Source organism: Gobio gobio (assembly GCF_949357685.1).
Source record: "Gobio gobio genome assembly, chromosome: 15".
NCBI lineage: Eukaryota > Metazoa > Chordata > Actinopteri > Cypriniformes > Gobionidae > Gobio > Gobio gobio.
In genome coordinates, this window is record NC_137108.1 from 12,119,524 (window position 1) to 12,142,187 (window position 22,664).

Sequence of the window (22,664 nt, forward strand, 5' to 3'; positions counted from 1 at the left end):
ATCAAAGGCGCTTGGGTTGAATTTGTTCTAATCCTAAACGGAGAACTTGTTCGTATATGCATTCATCTTTACTATTTCTCTCAGAAATGATGATCGTGTTGGTAAGTACTCTGTGTATCCTTAAATAATTTTTTTACAACACCGGCAAAGATTGTTTGCACTCATCTTTTTCTTCTAACGTTACTTATTCCAGCGTGCGTGCAGACAGGGTTGCCAAGTTTTTACAACAAAAGCCGCCCAATTGCAACTCAAAACTATCCAAAAACAAGCCCAATAGCTTTCCGGAGGTAAAAATTTGCATTTCGGGGGTAAAATATGTGTTATTTTGGCTGGGCTGCCTGCTAAAATTTGCATTCCTGGGTCTGTATATCAAATAATTGGGGTCGCTTCAACCCGCGGACATGGAAAACAACCCGCAGACTTGTCAACACTGTGTGCAGTTGAGTTCTGTTGACATTTGACAACTAACGTTATGCGTCGCTCCGTTGCTCTGATTGGTTGTAGGTTTATCCAATTGAGATCTTTCCTGGTTCGGTTGAAACACACCCTATAATCACAGCCCAACGGAGCAGTATCAGACTCATATTCTGACTAGAATTGAGTATGACGACGTCAGGCTAACCTTGAGCCAGGACTCAAACTCGGGTTGTGCAACTGCACTATATGTTATTAACTAGCGTTAACAAAAATGAAAGAAAAAAAACCCAGTAACAAATATATTTCTCATTGTTAGTTAATGAATTAACTAATGTTAACTAATGGGACCTTTTATAAAATGTTATCTGTAAATTTTAGATGTCACTATCCTGCTGCTGAAATAAGTGTTTGTGTTTGTGATTGTGAACTGCTCTAAAATCATGAGCCTGTCAAATGCGCAACAGCCCCGCGTTTTTACTTTGAAGCGTGCAGTGCTCATAGGTTCCAGATGGTGTCTTCCTCTGCCGATTATGACTGTGTGTGAGTGTCTGAATGGAAACGTCGTCATTGTGCTGTACTAGAGTGGGATCATGTACCACCACCCTCAGATGCCCTACATGACTCATCGTGCCTTATTCAAGCACCACCTCTCACAATTCCTGATCCTTGGGCTATCAAGGGAGCAGTCAGAGGCATTCAGTGCATTCACTTCTGACTCCCACATGGCCGTAACAAGCTCAAAACTTTTTTTGTGGCTACAGTATAAGAGATAACTTGCTATACTAATACAATACAGTGGCTGAAAGTTCTTTAAAAACACTCAATCCACGGCCACATATTCTGAAAGCAGCCTGCCTACAAAAACAGAATTGCTATTCAATTTCCTATTCAATTTCCTATTGTGCTGGACATATCCCATTCAACGACGAATATGAACAAGTAAACAGTTCTGCTAGGAACAAGGAAAGGAAAAGCAAATTCATTGTGAAATGTTTCCCTTGGGTGTGTGTGTGTTGAGTCTGCTTTCCCACTTCAGTGGGCCTAGAACAGAACCCTGGGGATCTCCAGTGATGAATTATATCATACAAGAGACGTTCTGCTCTAAAGAATGTCAGAAGTCGACATGAGGTTAGACCTGAGTAATGTAAAACACCTCTGAGTCTCTGACTGCACTACGGGAGAGCACAGAGGAACTGGTTGGAGTGTATTAAAACTTTCAGCTGTGAGGGGAATGCCTTTGTACTGAGCAGATATTCAATGCAATTACTTGCCCCCCATATCATCCCAGGCAGGATGCCTGTGATGAATGCGGATGCAGTATTACTGGATATCCCCTTAGCAATGGAGATGTGAGCTCCAGTTATCTGCTGATGCTGCATTACATATATCATAGGCCATGCATAGAAACCCTTCCTCAAATCCTCAGCCTCTTCCTCAAAATAATCTGCTCATAGCTAAGAGGGAGGTTTATAAGAAGAGTGTGTTTCAGAATCCTTTAAAATTGGAGCAGGGACTGAGGGGATGGCTGCTCCCATCAGCTTGTTTAAAAGCTGAAAATAACAACTGGATGGGTCAAACCATTAGGACATAATGCCTGCTGAGGATTAAACCGTTCCTGTCTTCATGTTTATATTTTTGACTGGCACCTCACGCTGGATCAATCTCTACATTTATTTTTACTTGAAAATTAGACAAAACTATTTAGATTTAGATAAAAAACTTATTTGAAATGCACTTGTGTGGCGTGAAAATCATGAAGTAAAATCAGATGAGAAGCACCAGAATAAAAGATAAAAACATTACCAGATAGTCCAGTTTGAAGGAAGCCAGTGAGTTTTATTTTTCTCTCGTTACTCTCTCCATCTGCCAATATCTTTTTTTTTTCTCCTGCTCTTTCTCCTCTTTTGATGAATGTCAGTTAGAGTGACCGCTAGTGCATGCTGCATCCAGACACCACATTGATTCATGTCTGCTTCATACACACACACACACAAATGTAATGAGTGTCCGTCAATAGACTGTGGCGGGTCAGACGGAGGTGAGAGGCTCAAGGACAGGGATGCTGGGCTTCCAGACGCCTGAACGATCTCCCGCCCGGCTGAGGTGATAATCCACACACACCAGCCTGTGATCCATCAATTTCAGATGCTTCACCATGGGGATTAGACACAGCCGAACCCAAATAAACAGTGTCAACATTCTAATGTTTGTCTACAATGAACAAGAGCTGTAATTGAAGATGTTAATTTTGACACCTGTCCCATTATTTGCAACATTTTGGGAAATTGTGTGAACTGGACTTAAACCTGTGTTGCCCACATGAGCATCAATGTTTCAGCATCCATGGTAGGGCTACCGCCAGATTTTCACTACACAATTATTGTAACCAAACAAATTCATGATAATGATATTATTGTGCAATTTCTTTTGTAGAAATTTTAAATGTAAGAAAATTATTAATAATACATGATAATAATTTCTCTTTTTTGGACAATGAATCACACTGGAAATACGAGTGTAGGGAGGCGGAGAGAGAGTTTTTTTTTATCAGCACTTCCTGCAGACTGCTGTGTCTAACACAACAGAATCCAAAAAAACTCCCACACTGGTGAGATAACTTTTCTTAGGTGCAGGTAGGTAGAGAGTCATCTCCTCAAATGATTTTTTGCAGCAGTAGTCTCTACACAAATTATTAATCTATACTTTTATGACGGGTGGGAATCAGCATTACACTGTGTCCTAACCAGATGTGACGGAGTAAGATCTTTTAACAGCATTTGTGTGTTCTTAAATGACATGATGAAAGCATTTCAGCCAGAGCTGTGGCTTCAGACACCCATCAGGAACATCAGCGCTTAGACCTTCAATCTGCATAGACAAAATCCAGTGCAGCCGACAGCAATCACTGTGTGCTATTTTCGTCCAGATGTTCAGTGAGCCTCCCATCAGGGTCATCGATCAAGTTACTAACACCTCTATCCATCAGTAACAGAACAATTTTAAATAAATTTGTATATTAGTGTGAACACTCACTCTAAGACTGAAACTAAGGCTGTCACGATATTATATTTTTCACACCACGGTTATTGTGGCCAAAAAAATTCACGAGAACGATATATCGCGATATCTATAGAAACCTTAATTAAAAGTTATCAAATTAATTGGTAATACTTTACAATAAGGTTGTATTAGTTAACATTAGTTAATGCATTAGTTAACGAACTAACCATGAACAACACCTCTGTTCAGCATTAGTTAATCTTCTTTGTTAACGTTAGTTAATATATAGCTCTTCATGGTTTGTTCATGCTAGTTCACAGTGCATTAACTAATGTTAGCAAGATTTGAATAATGCATTAGTAAATGTTGAAATTAACATTAACAAAGAATAATAAGTTCAGTTCATTATTAGTTCATGTTAACTAATGTAACTAATGTTAATTAATTAACCTTATTGTAAAGTGTTACCAATTAATTTTTACTTTGTTTATTTAGTTTTATTTTTTACCCAACAAACATAATTGGATAATGATAAACTCAGGGTAATACTCGGTTACTGATAAATTGTCTTTGAAGCTCCATATGAAATAACAAGAGAGAAAATACTGTCAAGTTCAACAGTATGATGATGAATAAATATTAACATAAATGTTATTGGCCATGACTAGATTGCAAGAAAAGATAGAAGAAACTATGAGACCGCGACCGTCGACTGGCTCTGACTGGTGTTTAGAGTCCGCGGCAGCAGCAGCAGCCCATAGCGTTCCTTCAGCGCAGCTGCAAGAGTTAGGGCCTTTTACACCTGCTCACTTCATTCGTTTTCTCTGATCATATATCTATCATATTGTGAAGAGATCAGGAGTAAATGTCTTCCGAAATTCTTTTGAGGCGGATTTAAATCCGATCACGCAGATCCACCGCTCCCACCACGCGCTGAGGGGGCACTACAAGAAGATGCAAGAAAAGACGCAAACGGCCGCCAGTGAAACTGAAAGTAGCCGAAGGCTCAGAATCAGATGCTCAAAAACACAATCATCTTCAATAAAACGAATGAGACAAAATGCTCTTACTAGTGCTTAGGTCGCTCCTTCTCCTATTACGGTCTTTGATCTTGAAATGAGCCGGTAAATAAAATACAGCTCATATCTGTTGCTTTCGTTGTCGTGAACTGAATTTGCATAGCCTATAGAGTGGAAATTGAAGATTGGATTTATATTCATTTTGCGGAGAGGTGTAAGGTAAGACAACCTGCATGTTTTTATTTTTATAGTTCAGATTGTGTAGCCCGTTTCGTTTGCAGGCGCCATTGCGTGCGAGCCTGCCTCAACTTGTCAAAAATGCTTTTTTACTGTGGTGGTGATAGTAAACATTTAAACATACATTGTGATATGCTTGAAGTGTTTTATATATATGGATTTTATTGTAGGCAAGACAAGTCAAGTGTTGATTTGAGAGGATAAATTTATCAAACATGCAGTTAACTCACTGTCGGCCGCTGGCCGCTTGGTCCTCACTTTAAAAAACAAAAACTTTAATTTAACAAACAAAAATTGCCCCAAACATTTTTTCTAAATTAATTCATAAAGAAACAAAACGAAATATAACAAATTTGACATTACAAACAAAGCTGAACTGTTTTTATGGCTGCAACAGTGTGTAATAGAGAGGGAGGAAAAAAAACACGGCTACAGTCAGACTCGGGACACCGGAGTATTTATGCGTCATGTTATCATACCAGTCCTGTTCATTTTAAATATTGTGGTTATCGGTATAATACCGGTATATTGCCACACCCTAAATTAACACAATGTCGATATTTCGTGCTTTGAATATCACGGTTATCGTCAATACCGGTATATTGCGACACCCCTAACTGAAACCAAGAACAAAGCAAGCAGAGAGGAACGGGACGAGCTCAAGGATCTTTCTTCAGTTTGATATCTGGCTTTACAGAAATGGTAGATACTATGAAACCATCTTTTCTGGACAGAGATAACCTAGAGTAAAGAACAGGATCAACATAAAGAACTAACTCACAAAGGGAGACAGATCAGCACCATGTCTGCTTAATTACCAAGGAAGTGGAATGACACTTACATTGATATAAAATGCCTAAATGTTTAAATGAAAATTAATATTAAGATTACTAAGTAAACAGTCAATGGTTCACAGTAGACGCCTCTCATAACTTCTGTAAATATACCACTCTTAGACATAAAAATGTAAAGCCACAGCAATTTATGTCAAAGAACCAATTAACAAATCTAATCAAATCAAATCAAATCAAATCAAATCTAGTAACTCTTTTTTTACTCTGTATTTATGAATGTCAAACATACAATTACTGCAAAGGCTGAAAAACAGATGCAATCACCTAAACATATGTCTAAAATAACTTCACAACACTGACTGACCGGCTCTCACCACAGATATAAATACAGCTTGAATCATTTCACATGATCAAATAACAAACATTTGCAGAAATCAAGAAATATGTGTGTATGTGAATATGTTTGATGAGCAGATGTTCCAGCAGGCTGCAGTCATTCAGAAGATGGTGAATAACATCAAAATAGGCTAGAAGAACTATAGTTATACTTCATTTTACAGTATGTGCACTTTCATTGTACTTACAGTCTACCTACCCATGAAGGTACTAAGTAATGTAAGGTAACAACATGGGTTAAGATAGGTTAAGTTATTGTCATTACAACAATAAGTACATACAGTAGTATATACATGTGAAACAGGGCTGTAAAATTCACTTTTCTAGATGTGATGCATGTAGACTCGAGACTCGGGACAGGAACGTGTTCACATCCATCACAGAAACAGCCAGTGTCGGCAGGGAAAACTTGGCCAGTGACTCTCCAGATGATCTAAAGGTCCAGCAATTACAACTGCCACTGGAGAAACACGCAGCCACACACACACACACACGTCTGGTTCACTATCTTTGTGGGGATTTTCCATACACGTAATGGTTTTTATACCGTACATACTGTACATTATATCACCCTACACTGCCCCTAAACCTACCCATCACAGGAGACATTGCATTTTTACATTTTCAAAAAAACATCATTTAGTATGTTTATGAATCCATTTACTTTGTGGGGACCGCTGGCTGGTCCCCACAATGTAGGTGATCTCAGGTTTTACTATCCTTGTGGGGACATTTGGTCCCCACAATGTAATATAAACAAACACACACACACACACACACGCACACGCACACGCACACGCACACACACACACAGACAGACAGACAGACAGACAGACAGAGCAGAGTCGTATTTGACCATTCAGAATCTCTCTCTCATTGTGTCTCTCAACTTTAAGACCAGTTTCAGTCATGGAGTGCTGAAAATACACACTTTTGTTATAAGACCTAATCATCTCAAACTTATTCACACACATACACTCTCTGGGGAATCTTCAGCAAGTTCCAATTAGTCCTGCCTGACCTATCAATTAACATCAGTTAACACTAGCAAATCTAATTAGACCCCAATAAACACAAACAAATGATGTATCATGGGAGGACACAGAAACATCTAATATCAAAATCAGAGGAAAGTCCCAGATCTGCATCTAAATGTCAAATCTTTATTTCTTTAAAGTTTAAAGGCATATTTTTGCTCCTGAGTGAAAGATGTAGAAAACAGATAATTGTGGTTTTAAACTGTCCTTTATTGTCAAAACATGACAAACACTTCCCAAACAGGTAAACAATTTATCAAACTGAGGTAGATTTATTTATTACTAATAAAATCAATATTAATAGAGTAGAATATTATTAATATAAATAGAATATATAAAATAAATATCTATAGTAAAATATAGAACTGTAATATAACATTTGGCTCTGCTGACTGCAAATGCAAAGTTAAAGTGCTTTAAAGATAATGTTTGTCAATAAACAAAAATAGAATAAAAAAAAAAAATTCTGGTCAAAATGCCAAACCTTATAAATAAATGACATTGACGATATCAATATCTATATATCAATAATATAATTGTATGTATATATATATATTAGTGTTGTAGTCAAGACCACCTGAACCAAGACCAAGTCGAGACCAAGACCAGCGTGTGCCGAGACCAAGACAAGACCAAGACAAGACCAGCACTCCTTAAATTCATCTAAAAGATCCATATCTACTGTCTGAGAAATGTCTTATATTTAATGAATAAATACAAGTAGATTAGTAAGAAACTATAATGCTGTTACCAATCAAATCACTAACAATACAATTTATGGCACAGAAGTTGCATCTGAATTGGTACAATTACACCTGCATAAATAATGTTCAGATTAATTTAACATTAAAACATTAACATTATTTAACAGTCACGGAATCCTTTATTCAACCGATTTGTTCAAAGCAGCTGATTCATTTAATAATGAAACGTTGCAGAATGAGCAAAGACACCGTTTAAAATGTCATTTAATATTAACTTCTTGTTTATTGAATGTTTGTATAAATTAATATAATTTGTAATCACACTTATATTCATGAAAACAGCACTCTTGTTCTTGCGATATTGCTTAATTATATTCTATGTTATATTAAAAAAACTAAATCTCAGAATGTTGTGGGCATTTATATTCATTTTGGCCATTTTTGAGACAATGCTGCATTGATTCTGAACCCGGCAGCACAGTAACAAAATATATCACATTACAAAGAAGTTATTGATTGCATTTTAAGCTGTAAGTTTTACATCAAATCACATTAAAGATGTTAAAACAGACAATGCACCAGCAATTTAGTGATTTCCCAGCAGTTGTGGTCTTGACTGGTCTTGAGATAAAATCCAGAGTCCTCTAAGTTCGAGACCAAGACAAGGCCGAGGAGAAATGCAGTTAAACCGAGACCGAGACAAGATCAAGACCTTAAAAAAATGGTCTTAAGACCGGTCTCGAGTACTACAACACTAATATATACCTCATTAAAATAATTGTGTAAGTAGTAAAACAATAAAAACCAAACGGGCAAAAAATGTGTTTTAAATTTAGAAACATTTTGAGTCCCCCCTCTCTTGCCTTACAGTGGATTGGTCCACCGCGCACCTCGCACACAAGTCCGGTGGAAGAGAACACAGTTCTTCAGTAGTTGTGGAACTCTAGTAAGGGCTGTCAAGTCTGTTTTATTCACTTTAAACATTGGATGAAATGATTTTATTTCTCTTTTAATACAGGCGATGCTGACAAAAAATGATGATTCAAGATTCAAGATTCAAGAGTTTTATTTGTCACATACACAGTTATATACACAATATACAACTGGCAGTGAAATGTAAACAGGTCCGCTCCATGGACAGTGCAAATAACAGTTACAAGAAATTAAATAGAAATAGAATAAAGTTAGAATAAAAAGTATTAACATAAGTAGGATTATAAATAAATCAAGTAAAAGATAAAAATAGGAAATAAGATAAAAATAAAAATATAAAAAATATGTGGATGATAAGTGAGATAAACTGTAGACTTAAAAATAAGTGGTTAACATAAAATATATGATATGTATATATAAAGAAGTATAATGTGCAAGGTTTATTACAGGTTGTTACGCAGTAACAATAGGGACGTAAAGTAAAGTGCAGTGCAATTGCAGTATGTGGATGTTAATGTTGAAAGACCGTATGTTTATGCGTGTGCGGGGTGAAGTGAAGTCACGTGACTGAGTTCAGGAGTCTGATGGCCTGGGGGAAGAAACTCCTCCTGAGTCTTTCAGTCTTTGCCATCAGGCTACGGAAGCGCTTACCAGATGGCAGCAGGGTGAAGTGAGAGTTTGCAGGGTGATTAATGTCTCTGATGATTTTAGTAGCTCTACCTCTGCAGCGTTTGGTGAAGATGTCCTGCAGAGACGGGAGAGCTGAGCCTGAGATGCGCTCGGATAAGCGCACCACTCTTTGCAGGGCTTTGCAATCGTGACTGGTGCTGTTCCCGTACCACGCTGTGATGCACTGAGTCAGGACACTTTCTATCGCCCCTCGATAGAAAGTTTTCAGGATGGCTGGTGAAACCCTGAATTTCCTCAGCTGGCGCAGGTGGTACAGTCTTTGCCTGGCTTTTTTCACCTGTGTCTGGATGTGTGTAGTCCAGGTCAGATCCTCGGAGATGTTCACACCCAGGTATTTGAAGCTGCTCACTCTCTCTACCGGTGTCCCGCTGATCATGAGAGGGGAGTATGACCGATGCTGTCTCTTCCTGAAGTCCACAATCAGTTCTTTGGTCTTGTTAACATTCAGAGAGAGACAGTTGTCCTGGCACCATGATGTCAGTTGCTCCACTTCGTCCAAGTATGCCGTCTCATTGTTGTTGGAGATGAGACCCAGGACAACAGTATCATCAGCAAACTTGATGATCGAGGTGGAGCTGTGTGTGGACAAACAGTCATGGGTGTAGAGAGAGTAGAGCAGGGGACTCAGCACACAGCCCTGTGGAGCTCCAACACTCAGGGTGATGGAGGTGGAGGTGAACTGGCCTACTCTCACCGCCTGGGGTCTGCCAGTGAGGAAATCTTCAATCCAGAGGCAGAGAGAAGAATTCAGGCCTAGATCCAGGAGTTTGTGTGTTAGCTTAATGGGAACTATGGTGTTAAAGGCTGAGCTATAGTCAATAAATAGCAGCCTGACATAGTTCCCACTTTTGCTGTCGATGTGAGTGAGGCAGGAGTGAAGGACGTGAGAAATGGCATCTTCAGTCGATCTATTGGGACGATAGGCAAACTGAAGAGGGTCCAAAGTGTCAGGAATGGAGGAGCAAATGTTGTTTTTAATGAGTCTCTCAAAGACCTTCATGACTAAAGATGTGAGAGCCACTGGACGATAGTCATTTAGGCAAGAGGGTTTACTGATCTTAGGTACAGGGATGATGGAGGATCGTTTGAAGGAGGTGGGGACAACAGATGTAGCAAGGGACTCGTTGAATATGGATGTAAAGAGCCCTGCGAGCTGATCAGCACAGGACCGCAGAACACGACCTGAAATACCATCCGGCCCAGCAGCTTTCCTGACATCCACACGTTTGAGTGCCCTCCGAACCTCGTCCTCCGAGACAGAGATCACGTGACCGTTGCTGCTCTGAGGGACTCTCTCTGACGCGTCACTCGCCGGAGTCGCGCTGCCGCGATTACCATCAAAGCGAGCGTAGAAAGAGTTTAACTCGTTCACCAGTAACGGATCAGCTCTCACCTCTGCAGAGGATTTAGTTCCAAAAGCACAGATGGTTCTCAGTCCCTGCCACATCCGCCGGGAGTCGTTGAGTTGGAAATGAGATTCCACTCGGTCTTTATAGCGGAGTTTTGCGGCTTTAACGGCGCGCCGGAGAGCGTAACATGAAGCTTTGTACTCCCTCATATCCCCCGTTAGGAGACCGGCATTGTAAGCGGTGGTGCGCGAGTTTACTGCAGTGCGAATTGAACTGTCCACCCACGGTTTCTGATTAGGGAAGGACGTTATAGTTATTGTTTGTGTGGCTTGCTCTGTCAGTGTGTTAATAAAGCAGAGCGCCACTTCTGTGAACTCGCTGACGTCCTCAGAACTCGCGCGGAACATGTCCCAGTCGACGTCATCAAGAGCTGCCTGTAGCGTGATCTCTGAATGGGATGACCAGCGTTTGACTTCCCTCCTCACCGGGGGCTCTTGAACGAGCCTTTGTTTATATTCCGGTGTGAGGAAAATGGCGACATGGTCCGATTTGCCAAAAGCTGGCTGTGAACGAGCTTTGTAGGCGTTCTTAAACGGAGAGTAGCAATGATCCAGTGTGTTTGCTCCTCGTGTGGGACAGGAGACATGCTGGTGAAAGTTTGGCAATACTTTCTTTAGGTTTGCTTTGTTAAAATCACCCGCGACGATGAAAGCAGCGTCGGGGTGTTTGTTTATGAAGCCGCTGGTCACATCATGGAGGGCAGATAAAGCCAGCCCCGTGTCTGCTTGTGGTGGAATATAAACGGCAGTGCAGATGACCGAGGAAAACTCCCTCGGCAGGTAGAAAGGCCGGCACATGAGAGTTAAATGTTCCAAGTGAGGCGAGCAGGATCGCGAAAGAATGGAGATGTTCCTAGGATCGCACCATTTCTTGTTTATCATGAAACACACTCCACCGCCTGATACCGATGTATTTTTCCATAAGTCCGATGTTTTAGTGATTATAGTTTGGTAACGGTAGCTTGTTGTAAGTCACCCACTACAACTAACGAGGCGATATGCGTGAACTGATATTAGGCTAATGTAGATTTACCGCTGTGTTGAGCTCAATGCTATATGGAAGAACTTCGAAGAAGCAAGATAATTGAATAATTATATTACCGTGTGGTGAACCTATGATCAGATGTCATAGGTCAGATGTCATGTCATTTATGTTGGATTGCAAATAACTGAAATATCTCCAAACTACTGAAGTTGAGTGACCATTCTTGTCAACGATATCTGTGTCGTCCGAGCTGGTCGTGAGCGCTGAATTTTCTTCACTATCGCTGATTTTTCTTGCTCCACTCCACTCTAATCCTCCCAGCCTGTCGGCCACTGTGACTGTCAACAACACCACATGCGGCACCCAGAAGCCGGTCTGCAAAACGCATGCGCAGCATTACACATAGCGGGTCAGCATCATATCGAGCATTTATCGAACTGTTTTTATCGTTTTATCGCCCAGCCCTAATACGTAACGATTTTACTAGTGGGGCACCGCAAATGTTGTGAGTTATTTTTGTCACATCACTTGTGTGAGAGTGAGAGTGTCAGATGATTCCTTCCCAAGTTACGGGGCACCATCCAGGAAATTATTAAATGCTCTTAATGCTAAATGTAGATGAAAAAAAAAACGTCTTGTCAAAAAGCTTGTTTATTTGAATGGTCTGAGTCATATGTGTATGACATATAAAAATAATGGTGGTCCGCTATTTGACAACCCCTGACCTAGGCATTATACTGAACACAACCTTAACAGGTACGTTTGTATACCTTGTTGTGTTACAAACATCACTCATTAAGCATATACAGTTGTGTCCATTTTGCATAATTTTATTATGTGTGGAATCTGTGAAGATCTGTCCTTCCTTTGTGGCTTCATCTAAGGAATTTACGATTATTCACACTTGTGGGGAGAACAAATGAGTTCCAGTGATTGATGTTGTCACTTTGTGTTGATAAACCCATCCTCCTGTTCTCCACTAAAGTGCTGTTATCTGAAGGCAAAAGGCATCTGTTTAATTAGCCAGAGAAACCAGATCACAAAGTTAAACTTTTTCCACACATGGAATGGAAAGATTTTGCCATTCTACGTTACAAACACATACACACACACGGGAGAGTTACTGAAGTTCGGCACTGCAGTGCTGTGACAGATGCAGTGATAGTCACTCAATCAATCTGCTCTCTGCATAAGAAAAGAACTTTCATAAACTTGCAAAGGAACAGTTCACTGAGTAATGAAAGATCTCTTATCTTTTACTCAAGCTCATGTCATTTTAACCTGTATGACAAAGGTTTACTGGAAAGCTCTCTGTACACTTAGGGCATCTTTGGGCATCTTAGGGCACACTTTGGTGTCCACCAAAGCATTTTTAACACTTAGCATATTTTTCCAATTGCTGTCAATGGGAGTGCCGCGTTTTTAGAACGCCATTAGCGTAACGAGGAGCTGAGAGCCTTTTTCATGCTCAAGCACTGAGCGCTCTGTGTTTTTTACCGGTCACCAAAGAACTTTGAATAAAACGCAGCACTCATCACTGTCACTTTTTACCCAGTCGTCCAATCACAGTGAAGCAGGGGTGGGACAAATACAAGACCGACCAACCGCCACATTTTGCTTGAACAACGTCAACAGATGACACCAACAAGCATAATAATGGAACAAAATAATTTAAAACAAGAGCCAGAGCAAATTCTTTACATTGCATCAACATTTTTATATAGAATCAATACAGAAACAAATGAAATGAAAAACTAGTAACATTCCGTATCATAGCAAGCAAAAAGTCTCAACAAAAAAAACAAACGTTGCGATGCCAAAATGCTCTCAAACGCTCACAGCTAGGCGTTTTCAGCAGAGCGCCTGGCGTTTTCAGCTGGCTAAAAACGTTTTGGTGGACACGTGGCCTTAAGGTGAAGGAATGACATAACAGTGGTCCTTATGGTTGCTGCAATACAGTATATTGATGCTATATGCAAGGAACAGACTGAAATTTAAGTCATTATTGCAGATCTTCTTCTTCAGTCACCTTCAGTGTATGTAAAGGAGAACAATGAACGCACTGCCAAACAGCCTTGTGTGCTCCACTGAAGAAGGAAAAGCACATGAGACTGTCATGTGGACTGCCCTCTTCAATACTAGCCTGGCTCTTGTGGAAAATGAAAATTGAGCGGAAGTACGTAGGAAGGCGGAGCCAGGCTACTTCAATACACCATCTAGGTTCATGTCTTTGTTGAACATTTCCTTGCTCATCAGAGATCTGAGATCAGCACTCCACAGTTTTCTCACCAGAGCAGGTCCGGGATCAGTGCTGGAGGTCAGTGAGTGCAGCTGTACTGTAGTGCCAGAAGACATCTACACACCTGCAGTTGCAAAGCACTGCTCCTCCTCCCGTCAGCTGCTTCCTCTACACTGGAGTAACAGCTCCATAAATCAGCATTCAAAGTTGTATTCATCTTCTCTCTTTCTCTCTGATGATGTATCAGTGTCATTCTGCTCTCTTTAAAGCAATGCGAGCATTTGACAAGCAAGTGAAAATGAAAAAAAAAAGAACAAAAAGAACATGGGCACTGGAAACAAGCCACTAGCGGAAACACTTGAGAAGATCAGTTTTGGAGCACAGCAGGTTTCCACAAGTTTCTGGGAGTTTTTTGGTCTTTGTCAATGAACAACTTTGAACAGCCATTTTATGATCAAATAAAGAATGAATAATTGATAGCATAATGTCTGACATTAATGGCAGCAAACACCATTGGCTTTGTGTGTGTCTCATTACTGTTTGAAAATGAGTAAATATGAATAGATTTGAGAGCTTCCACAGACAGGAAGATTTTCAGTGAAAATAGGTTGATGACAGACTTTGATATACATTCGCTACAGTTTGCTGCCAGAAAGATTTTATTTTAATGAAAAGTGTCTTATGCTCAGCAAGACTGCATTTATTAGATTAATTCAGTACAAAACAGAAAAATAATTGTTTTCTATGTGAAACGTAAATGTGAAATGTTTTCGATGTAAAAAAAAACAAACATAATTTTGGATTACAAAGCTGAAGCCACAGAAAGCAGTCTCCAGTCTTCAGTGTCATATGATCCTTCAGAAATCCTTCTAATATGCTAATTTGTTGCTCAGGAAACATTTCTTAAAATTATCAATGTAAACAAATTCATATAAAGTTCAAAACAATCTTTTTTAAAATCAGAAATCATAAACAAAATAATCATTACAATAATGTATTATTATGAAGGGTGTGTGTGTGTCAGAGGTGTTAAGAGTACCTGAAAATAGATAGCTTACAGTGAAAATTACTCCATTACAAGTTACATGTCACCAATTCCAATACAACTCGAGTGAAAGTACTTAAGTATTTTACTCACTGAATGTAGGCTCAAATATGCACTAGTACTCAACTCCTAAAAGACATGCCAGTGAAAATAATAAACAATTGATTTGTAAGATGAGAAATCATGTTTATTTTCTAAAATCAAAATAAAACTGAACACCTCAGTGTTGCAACAAATCAAGGTCAACACAACAGAAACAGTCTCAGTTAAGCTCAAGTGCACAAAAAGGCCATAAGTAAACTAATATCCTTCAAAGCGGTCTCGTCAATATAGCGGATAAATAAATTAATGTTAAGTCAAATTAAATGGTCAAAGTCTACTTGCACTGCATGTGCTGGTTTAGTCCTCATCATCGGCTGCAGTCATGTCCTCATCTCATAAAACAAACACCTGCGATTCAGCAACTACCTGCTAATGCACTCGCATTCATGAAAAGTAGCCTTGTTGACAAGTTTGTGTGAGTAAAGGCAAAACACACAAGATATAGTAGCCTACCTTCAATTCCCTTAGGTGGCGATATTGCTTCTTTATGGCAGAAACAAACTGCTGCAGAAAAAGTTAGGTGCCATGCAAAATGTAATGTGTAATTGCATTACTCAACAGAAATGTATTGGAGTAAAAAGTACATTTACTTATTCATAATGTAGTCAAGTAGAGAGTAAAAGTTGCTAATATATTTGATACTTTGTAAAAATACAAAGTAGCCTAAAAGATACTTAAGTACAGTAACTAATTACATTTACACGCACGCATGCATGCGTGTGTGTGTGTGTGTGTGTGTGTCTGTGTGCGAATGTGTGATCTAGAGATGTCTCTATTTGTCATTCTGTGCTAATTTGTGACGGCTGTGTTATTTTTCTAGAGGGGAGTGTACACACGTCCACACAGAGGACATCAAATGATGCTTCAAAATGTGATACACATTTTAATTTCACACCCCATCAGATTTTTACTGCTGCCCTGGCAGACCATAAAACACAAGAGAGAGAGAGGAGGAAAGGAGAAATAAGAGATATTAAAAATACGCTGATAAGTCATCATGGACATCTAACAGAGGCTGTTCTGAAAAAAAAGAAAAAAAAGCATAACGATTTTTTCCCAAATTTCAACAACAAGCATTCTTGTCTTTGGATGGGAAGCACAAGGATTCCTCATCTCTTCAGGATTGGAGAAGACATGCAGCCAAAGGTGATAAAGCAACAGGACCATAGTTTAATGGAAGGAGGTCTAATGGTGCAGAATGAACTCTGTAAGTAGTGGCGATCTGCTGTCTTCATATTGGGCCGAGTTCACTAGTTAAGCAATCGAGAGCTCCAGGCAATGACAGAGAAACGAGTATGGAAAGCTAATTAGGGTAGCGGAACATCTCGCTTGCATGATTCCTATCTCAGACACACTTCATTTAAAAGTCACTGCTCTGTATGAAAGAAATTAGCACTAAACTACATTATAGAGTTTATACGTTTCTTTTAGCTCCTTCATTTGACAATAAATTGGCCAAAGAGTTACTAAGAACTGGATACTTAGTTTATCCAGATGAAATGCACACACACAAAATGAAGAATCAGCTGTTCTGCTCTTTCAGCAAAATGTAAGTGGTTATTTAACCTTAAGATGAATAGCTTTTTATTTAAGGTGAATCAATTCTTGTATTCCTTATTTGTAAATCACTTTGAATAGAACAGTCTACTAAATGTAAATGTAAAACAATGGTCAACCCATATACACTTATGCCCAAATCCAATATGGCCCATTGACTTTAACTGTATGAACAAACAAGAGCTGAAATATTCGTTCCACAGAAGGAAGAAAGTCATATAGGTTTGGAATATGAGGGGGAGTAAATGCTTACAGAATGATAATTTTTGGTTGAACTATCCTTTAAAGGTGCTTTATGGAGGATTGTGGCTGGTCAAGCAGTAGATATCAGCTATAACAACCTGCTTAAACCAGCTTGAAATTAGCTATTATGTCTGAAACACCAACTACCAGCAGGTGTTTTTTTTTTACCACAATACCACAAGATAAAGACAGTAAGTTGTACTGCTGCCAGGCATCAAATGGTGTTTAAATTTATACAACACAGAGGAACTTTCATTAGACTTAGACCTTCGTTTAGCAGGAATGACTTCCTCATTTCTTTTATTAGTTCTCCATGTGATTTAAAGAATGTATATTAGATTTGGTTAGCTCAAACTATAATAGTTGATTCTAGTGTGTTGGTGGTTTCATGTACTATCACAAATCCTGTGAACATGCTTTTTGAAATTCACACATTCCCCCTAATGTAAAACAGACTGCAAACAGTGTGTGAAGTCTGGACTCTCTGCCTCCAATCTGTCATGTCCATCTCTTCAGACACAGACAGAATGAGGGTGCAGCTCACACCACTCTCCTTCAAACAGACTCTCTGGCAGCTTAGTGGTCAATCGGCTATCACAGGTTCTGGGCACAACTGACTGTTCACTCAGCCAGCTTCTGCTAGTCCCTGAAAGGACCCCATCCTTACTACATCACATTCAAGCTATCGGACTGCAGCTGAAGCTGTTGTGCTTCTAACTACTTCAAAACTACTCAGAACATTTTGTGAATAAAGCCACTGATTGCAATGCAAACCAAAAGTCAAGTCACATTATTTCTATAGCTTATACAATACAGTGTTTCAAAGCAGCTTCACCGTAATAAACATGATCAGAATCAATGATGCAAACAAGCAAATATGAAAAAATGTAATTCTGAAGCAGTTCTTTGTTCATCAATAATGAAATGAGTTCAATTCAGCTGTAAGCTTCTCTACAGAAGACAATAGTAGCATTATTCACTTAAATTCAGTGCAGTCAAATGGATAAAATTACTGAATATGAATTGTCTTTTAAACCCCCACAATCAGCGATTCTGAGTATTTTAAAATATAATAAATAATGGAATTTAAAGATATGTAGAACAAGCTAATCTGAAACGACATGGTCAAGTAGACTGACCTGAGGGAGTCCAGACACCTGACCCTTTCGAAGAGGCTGAGCGATAGAGGGAGTAAAGACCTGTGCATCCTCCACTGGCCGGCCCTTCATGTAGTGCTTCCCAGCCTCATATATATCCACCTCGATCATCTTCCCTTTGAACTCAGGCTTCTTGGGCACCAGCACCTGCAGATGCATGAATGAGAACATTTGACCAGGTCAGTCCCTTGAGGTTAAAAGCTGTAAATTAATCATAAAAATATACAAAAATGAACATCATGAACTACACATAAAACAATAGGAAAGAAGGGTGTCTACAGTTTTCACCAACTAATATAATCTACAACTCACAAATGGACAGTTTAAAACATCTATGAAAACTGTAGAACTGTGACGTTTTTTTGCAACGGATAATACAAATTAATTGATTCTCATTAACCTTCAGCTCTGAGATCCATGGTCATGTTGAACACTGTGAACTGACATTACACACCATTAAAATAAAAGGTGTAAGTAATAATTAAACACTAAATAAAAACACAAGCCACAGGAAAAATAATTATGTTTGAAAAACTCCATGATCTTCTCATGTCCAGCATTCCACTGTATCTATAAACTTTAAACTGCTTGTTTAAGATTAGCACACGCTACTCAGGACCTGTTGTGTATTTTCATAGTTGAGTTTGTAAGCACCACATTGACTATCTTGACTGTTTACTCCAGTGGTAAAAAAAGAGACACAAACAAGCTACTTTTTTCATTGCGTGTGCTGTTGTGTTCTTGATGCCGGGTCACCATACACCATACTCTAATTCCAGAGCATCGGACACATTCCACCGAGATCTGCACAAGGTCTGAAGGGAGATGAATCAGTCTAGGCATGGAGGCTGAATTGGATTAAAAAGCTGTGCAGTTGGAATCTATAGGGGTTTACATTGAAATTGCCTTCATTATGCTGAGTGGCAGATACGTTTGGAGCGTAAAAACCACCTTCCCCAGACATGAAAGGCTCGGCAGAAGCTTAAAGCGCATTATGATTCATCAAAACACCGACATATCAGAGGATCTGTCGAATACGTTTTCAATTAGGCTGGGGAAATAAATGTTTTCCTTTTCCTCCATCTCTGCCATGGCCGATGTGTGCCGTGAATTTTAATACTTTAATATGAGAAGAGTATTTCTCCCCATTTACTTTTTCATTCAATTACACAAACCCTGAAGGTCAAACACTAACATTTTAAGGTGGCAGATAAAACGGCTGTGCGTCTTTGTCTCATCTTTATTGAGATTAGTCCTTGCACACTTGAAACCCATTAAGAGTGGTCCATGTTCTGCTGGAAATTGCAAATCATGTCTACATCCCACTTCTCATTGTTAAAACAAACAATATTTCAGAGGTATTTGAACCTCTTGAGTCTTTTTGAATGCGCACATTTGTGGCAGAGCTGAAGACCACGAGAGTGTCCTTGAAGAACACATGAGCAGGATGGTGGAGGACCAGGACTTCATGCTAAGATGAAGAGTGCGGCTGGTTATTAATGAGCCTGTCCACTGTTTGGTTGGGGGTGATTTAACCAGAAGAACTGCTGGTTTACACAAGTGATGGAGAGCACACACAATACCTAGAACAGCAGAGATGACAGTATGTAGATTAACACAGACAATATCATGGTTTAAGATATGAGCCATTGAAAGGTTGTTGGTTTAAATCCCATATGGAGAATCCATGACAAGAGTGAACCAATGAGGTCTAGAATACCTTTGCTGTTATTAAGTGTCTCTAGTTGAGTGAAAACAGGTGAACAAAAAAAGTGCTGTGTGTTTGTAATGGTGATGAAGAGCTGTCACTGGCCCACAGCTCGTCTAAAAACAAGCATTTAAAATCCCCTTCCAGAACTGACACACTGTACGCTGATATTATCTTACGATGGAAAATATCTCCTTTCATTCAAACTGTCACAAAGCAACTGTGCATGTATTAAATGTTTTTCAAGAAGCCTTTGTGTGCGACCATGGGTTTACTGCTCACAGCAGTCAATTTAATGCACATTAAAACAAATCCAGACATGCACACATTTTTAGAGGAAGCGCAAATGTATGTGAATTGTGTGTTAGGTCTGCTAAGACCTTCAGAAAGAAACATACGGGAAGGTTGCACTCGAATGATGGGCAGAGAGACACTATGAAATACAGATTCCCCACTTTCTATTTAGCTGAAGCATCTGGCCTTTTGAAATTACAACTAACTTAATGTGCTTTGCGGAGCCTATTGGCCTGTAAAACGGGCCCTCTTTGTTCAGGGCACCCCGGTCGACTCCAGGAACAAGAGCTGTATACGTCTAAATCCCAGTGCTCATGAAAATGCCCTACCAAACAACACACACACGGCTGAGCTGTAAGCTTCCAGAGCTACTGGAAACTCTGCAGATGAACTTCATTGTGGTCAATACATAGAGCATTTATGCTTGATAAAATGGGGAAACACACAAAATGCAACCTATCAGTCTTTCTGTCAATCTTTCTATAAAATGAATCACAAGGGTTGTGTTTGAAAGCTTAGGCAGCTCACTTGTTGCCTTAATGTTTTATCAGGCAATGACTTTGTAGGCAGTGTTTGTGCAAAAGGTTCCTCACGATTTTGGAAAGACAGCCTGCAACCCTTCTGAGGCAGCATGGCAGTCTAATGATTTACAACAAAAGAGGAGCGCTTTGGTAAAAAACTAAGTGAATATTTAATTACTATAGTAAACAATAGTAGCAGCTCACCTGTCTGCACCTACATACCACTGCTCATTTACAAAAGATCGGATTAACTTTTGATTGTTGATGTCTTGTAAGTAAACTGTAAGTGACTAGCTAGAAAATAACATTCTTAATTCTTCTGATTTCCAGTCAATTTAAACAAAATCATTTCACCCAACTAGATATTAAGGCCTGTTTTCAAAAATATCATGGTGCTGGCAAATGTTTTCACTTGTCCTTGACGAGTCTGAGCAGCTCTGTCTTCAGTCTTGTCTCTGACATGGGCGCTGGAAGCTCAAAGACAGACTGGGCTTAAGCTCCAAACAACCTGAGCTGAGCTCTTAATCGGCACCATGTTCATGGTGATCCGTTGAGTAAAGCTCTGATAGATGGCCAGTCACGTCTCAAACACTCTGGAGAGCGTTCCAGCTTTGAGACTGCAGATCAAGGAGGAAAAGGAGAACAAAAGGAGGAAAAGAAAACAGAGGGCTTGCACCCCAGATTAGACCTCCCATCCTTTAATGCGCAGCCCCGTCCTCAATCAATGGCACTGGAGATGGCTTTCAGCTGGACATTATAATGGAAAGATCAATGGCGGCTGGCGGGATGGGTGACCTCCATGACCTATGAGGAGCTGAGAGCCGCAGCACTGTGCTTGTCTGTGCTCTCCCTCAATCGGAGACAACTTTTTTTATGATAAAATCACTTCAGACCATTAACTAGTTAGAAAGGAAACCAATGGCTTATAACAATGCAGAAGACATAAGTGCACTCAAAAAGTAGGGGAAATAAAACATATTGGAACTGAAACATTGCCAAACACATCAGGCACCATGTGTCATCCTATGACCAATTATACAAAAGTTTCTCTTGTTGCGTTCCATGGAAGAAAGAAAGTCATATGACATGAGGGTGAGTAAATGACTACATTCTTTTCATTGCTATTTCTTTAACTCTGGTGATTCTGGCATTGTTTGGAGACAGACGTCTCTGAAAGGGATTTTCAAACAAGAAGCTGGTGGAAGAGTAAACGTTAGTAAGTACGCTCTGTCTAAGCAGAGGGAAAGGCCAGCTCAGAAAGTAAATGCACCGTCAATCATCACGTCAGCCTGAAAATGCAGTGAGGGTGCCGGGTGATGATGGGAAATGCTGGAATAGTACTGCTGCTCGTATTTCTGCTGTACATATGAGGTGAGGGCTAGATTGAATTAAAGAGAAAACAATCTTGTCCGGTTCACATTCATATTGTAGACCTTATGGATCTACAAGTTAAAAATAATCCCTTTATATAGTACCTTGTAAATTCTTTCACAGGGAAATATGATCAAACCACTAAATTCTACAGAAATAAGTGACACTTATAGAGAAGCTTTTTGCCTGAAGACAAGCCTACAAACATCTAGTGCAAACTTCAAACATTTGGAACATGTGGAACAGTGTTCATGATATATTTGAAGATGTCTTAAAAATGTATACTTTTTAAATTCTTAATATTTCTTAAACCCAATGCAGCTAAGCAGTTTTTTCCATTTTATATTGAAGTGTATTAAGCGTATTTACAAGATGATTGTTTGCAGTTGGATTTAATAGAATAACTGCATTATTTGATCTAAATATATAAATGCAGATTTAAACATAAAAACTCATGTATACAAATGTATTATTCCTCTTTCAAAAAATATTATCCCTATATGAGTATTTGTGTCTAGATATGCCTCATGCTTGTAGGCATGCTCAGTTTTAAATTTACACTTCAAATTTAACAAATTTCCCCTTCCAGAACTGACACACTGTACGCTGATATTATCTTACGATGGAAAATATCTCCTTTCATTCAAACTGTCACAAAGCAACTGTGCATGTATTTAATGTTTTTCAAGAAGCCTTTGTGTGCGACCATGGGTTTACTGCTCACAGCAGTCAATTTAATGCACATTAACACAAATCCAAACATGCACACATTTTTAGAGGAAGCGCAACAGAAAGAAACATACAGGA

At 39.3% G+C, this 22,664-nt stretch overlaps 1 protein-coding gene across 2 annotated transcripts in view; it reads right to left on the minus strand.

Annotated features, from left to right (window-relative positions):
- cdkal1 (CDK5 regulatory subunit associated protein 1-like 1) overlaps nucleotides 1-22,664 on the minus strand; it is a 491,565-nt gene that overhangs the window by 2,720 nt on the left and 466,181 nt on the right. For both annotated transcript variants that reach the window (XM_079836708.1, XM_079836709.1), the window contains exon 14: nucleotides 17,946-18,110. In XM_079836708.1, coding sequence (XP_079692834.1) covers nucleotides 17,946-18,110 — 165 coding nt within the window. The remainder of the gene's footprint in view (nucleotides 1-17,945; nucleotides 18,111-22,664) is intronic.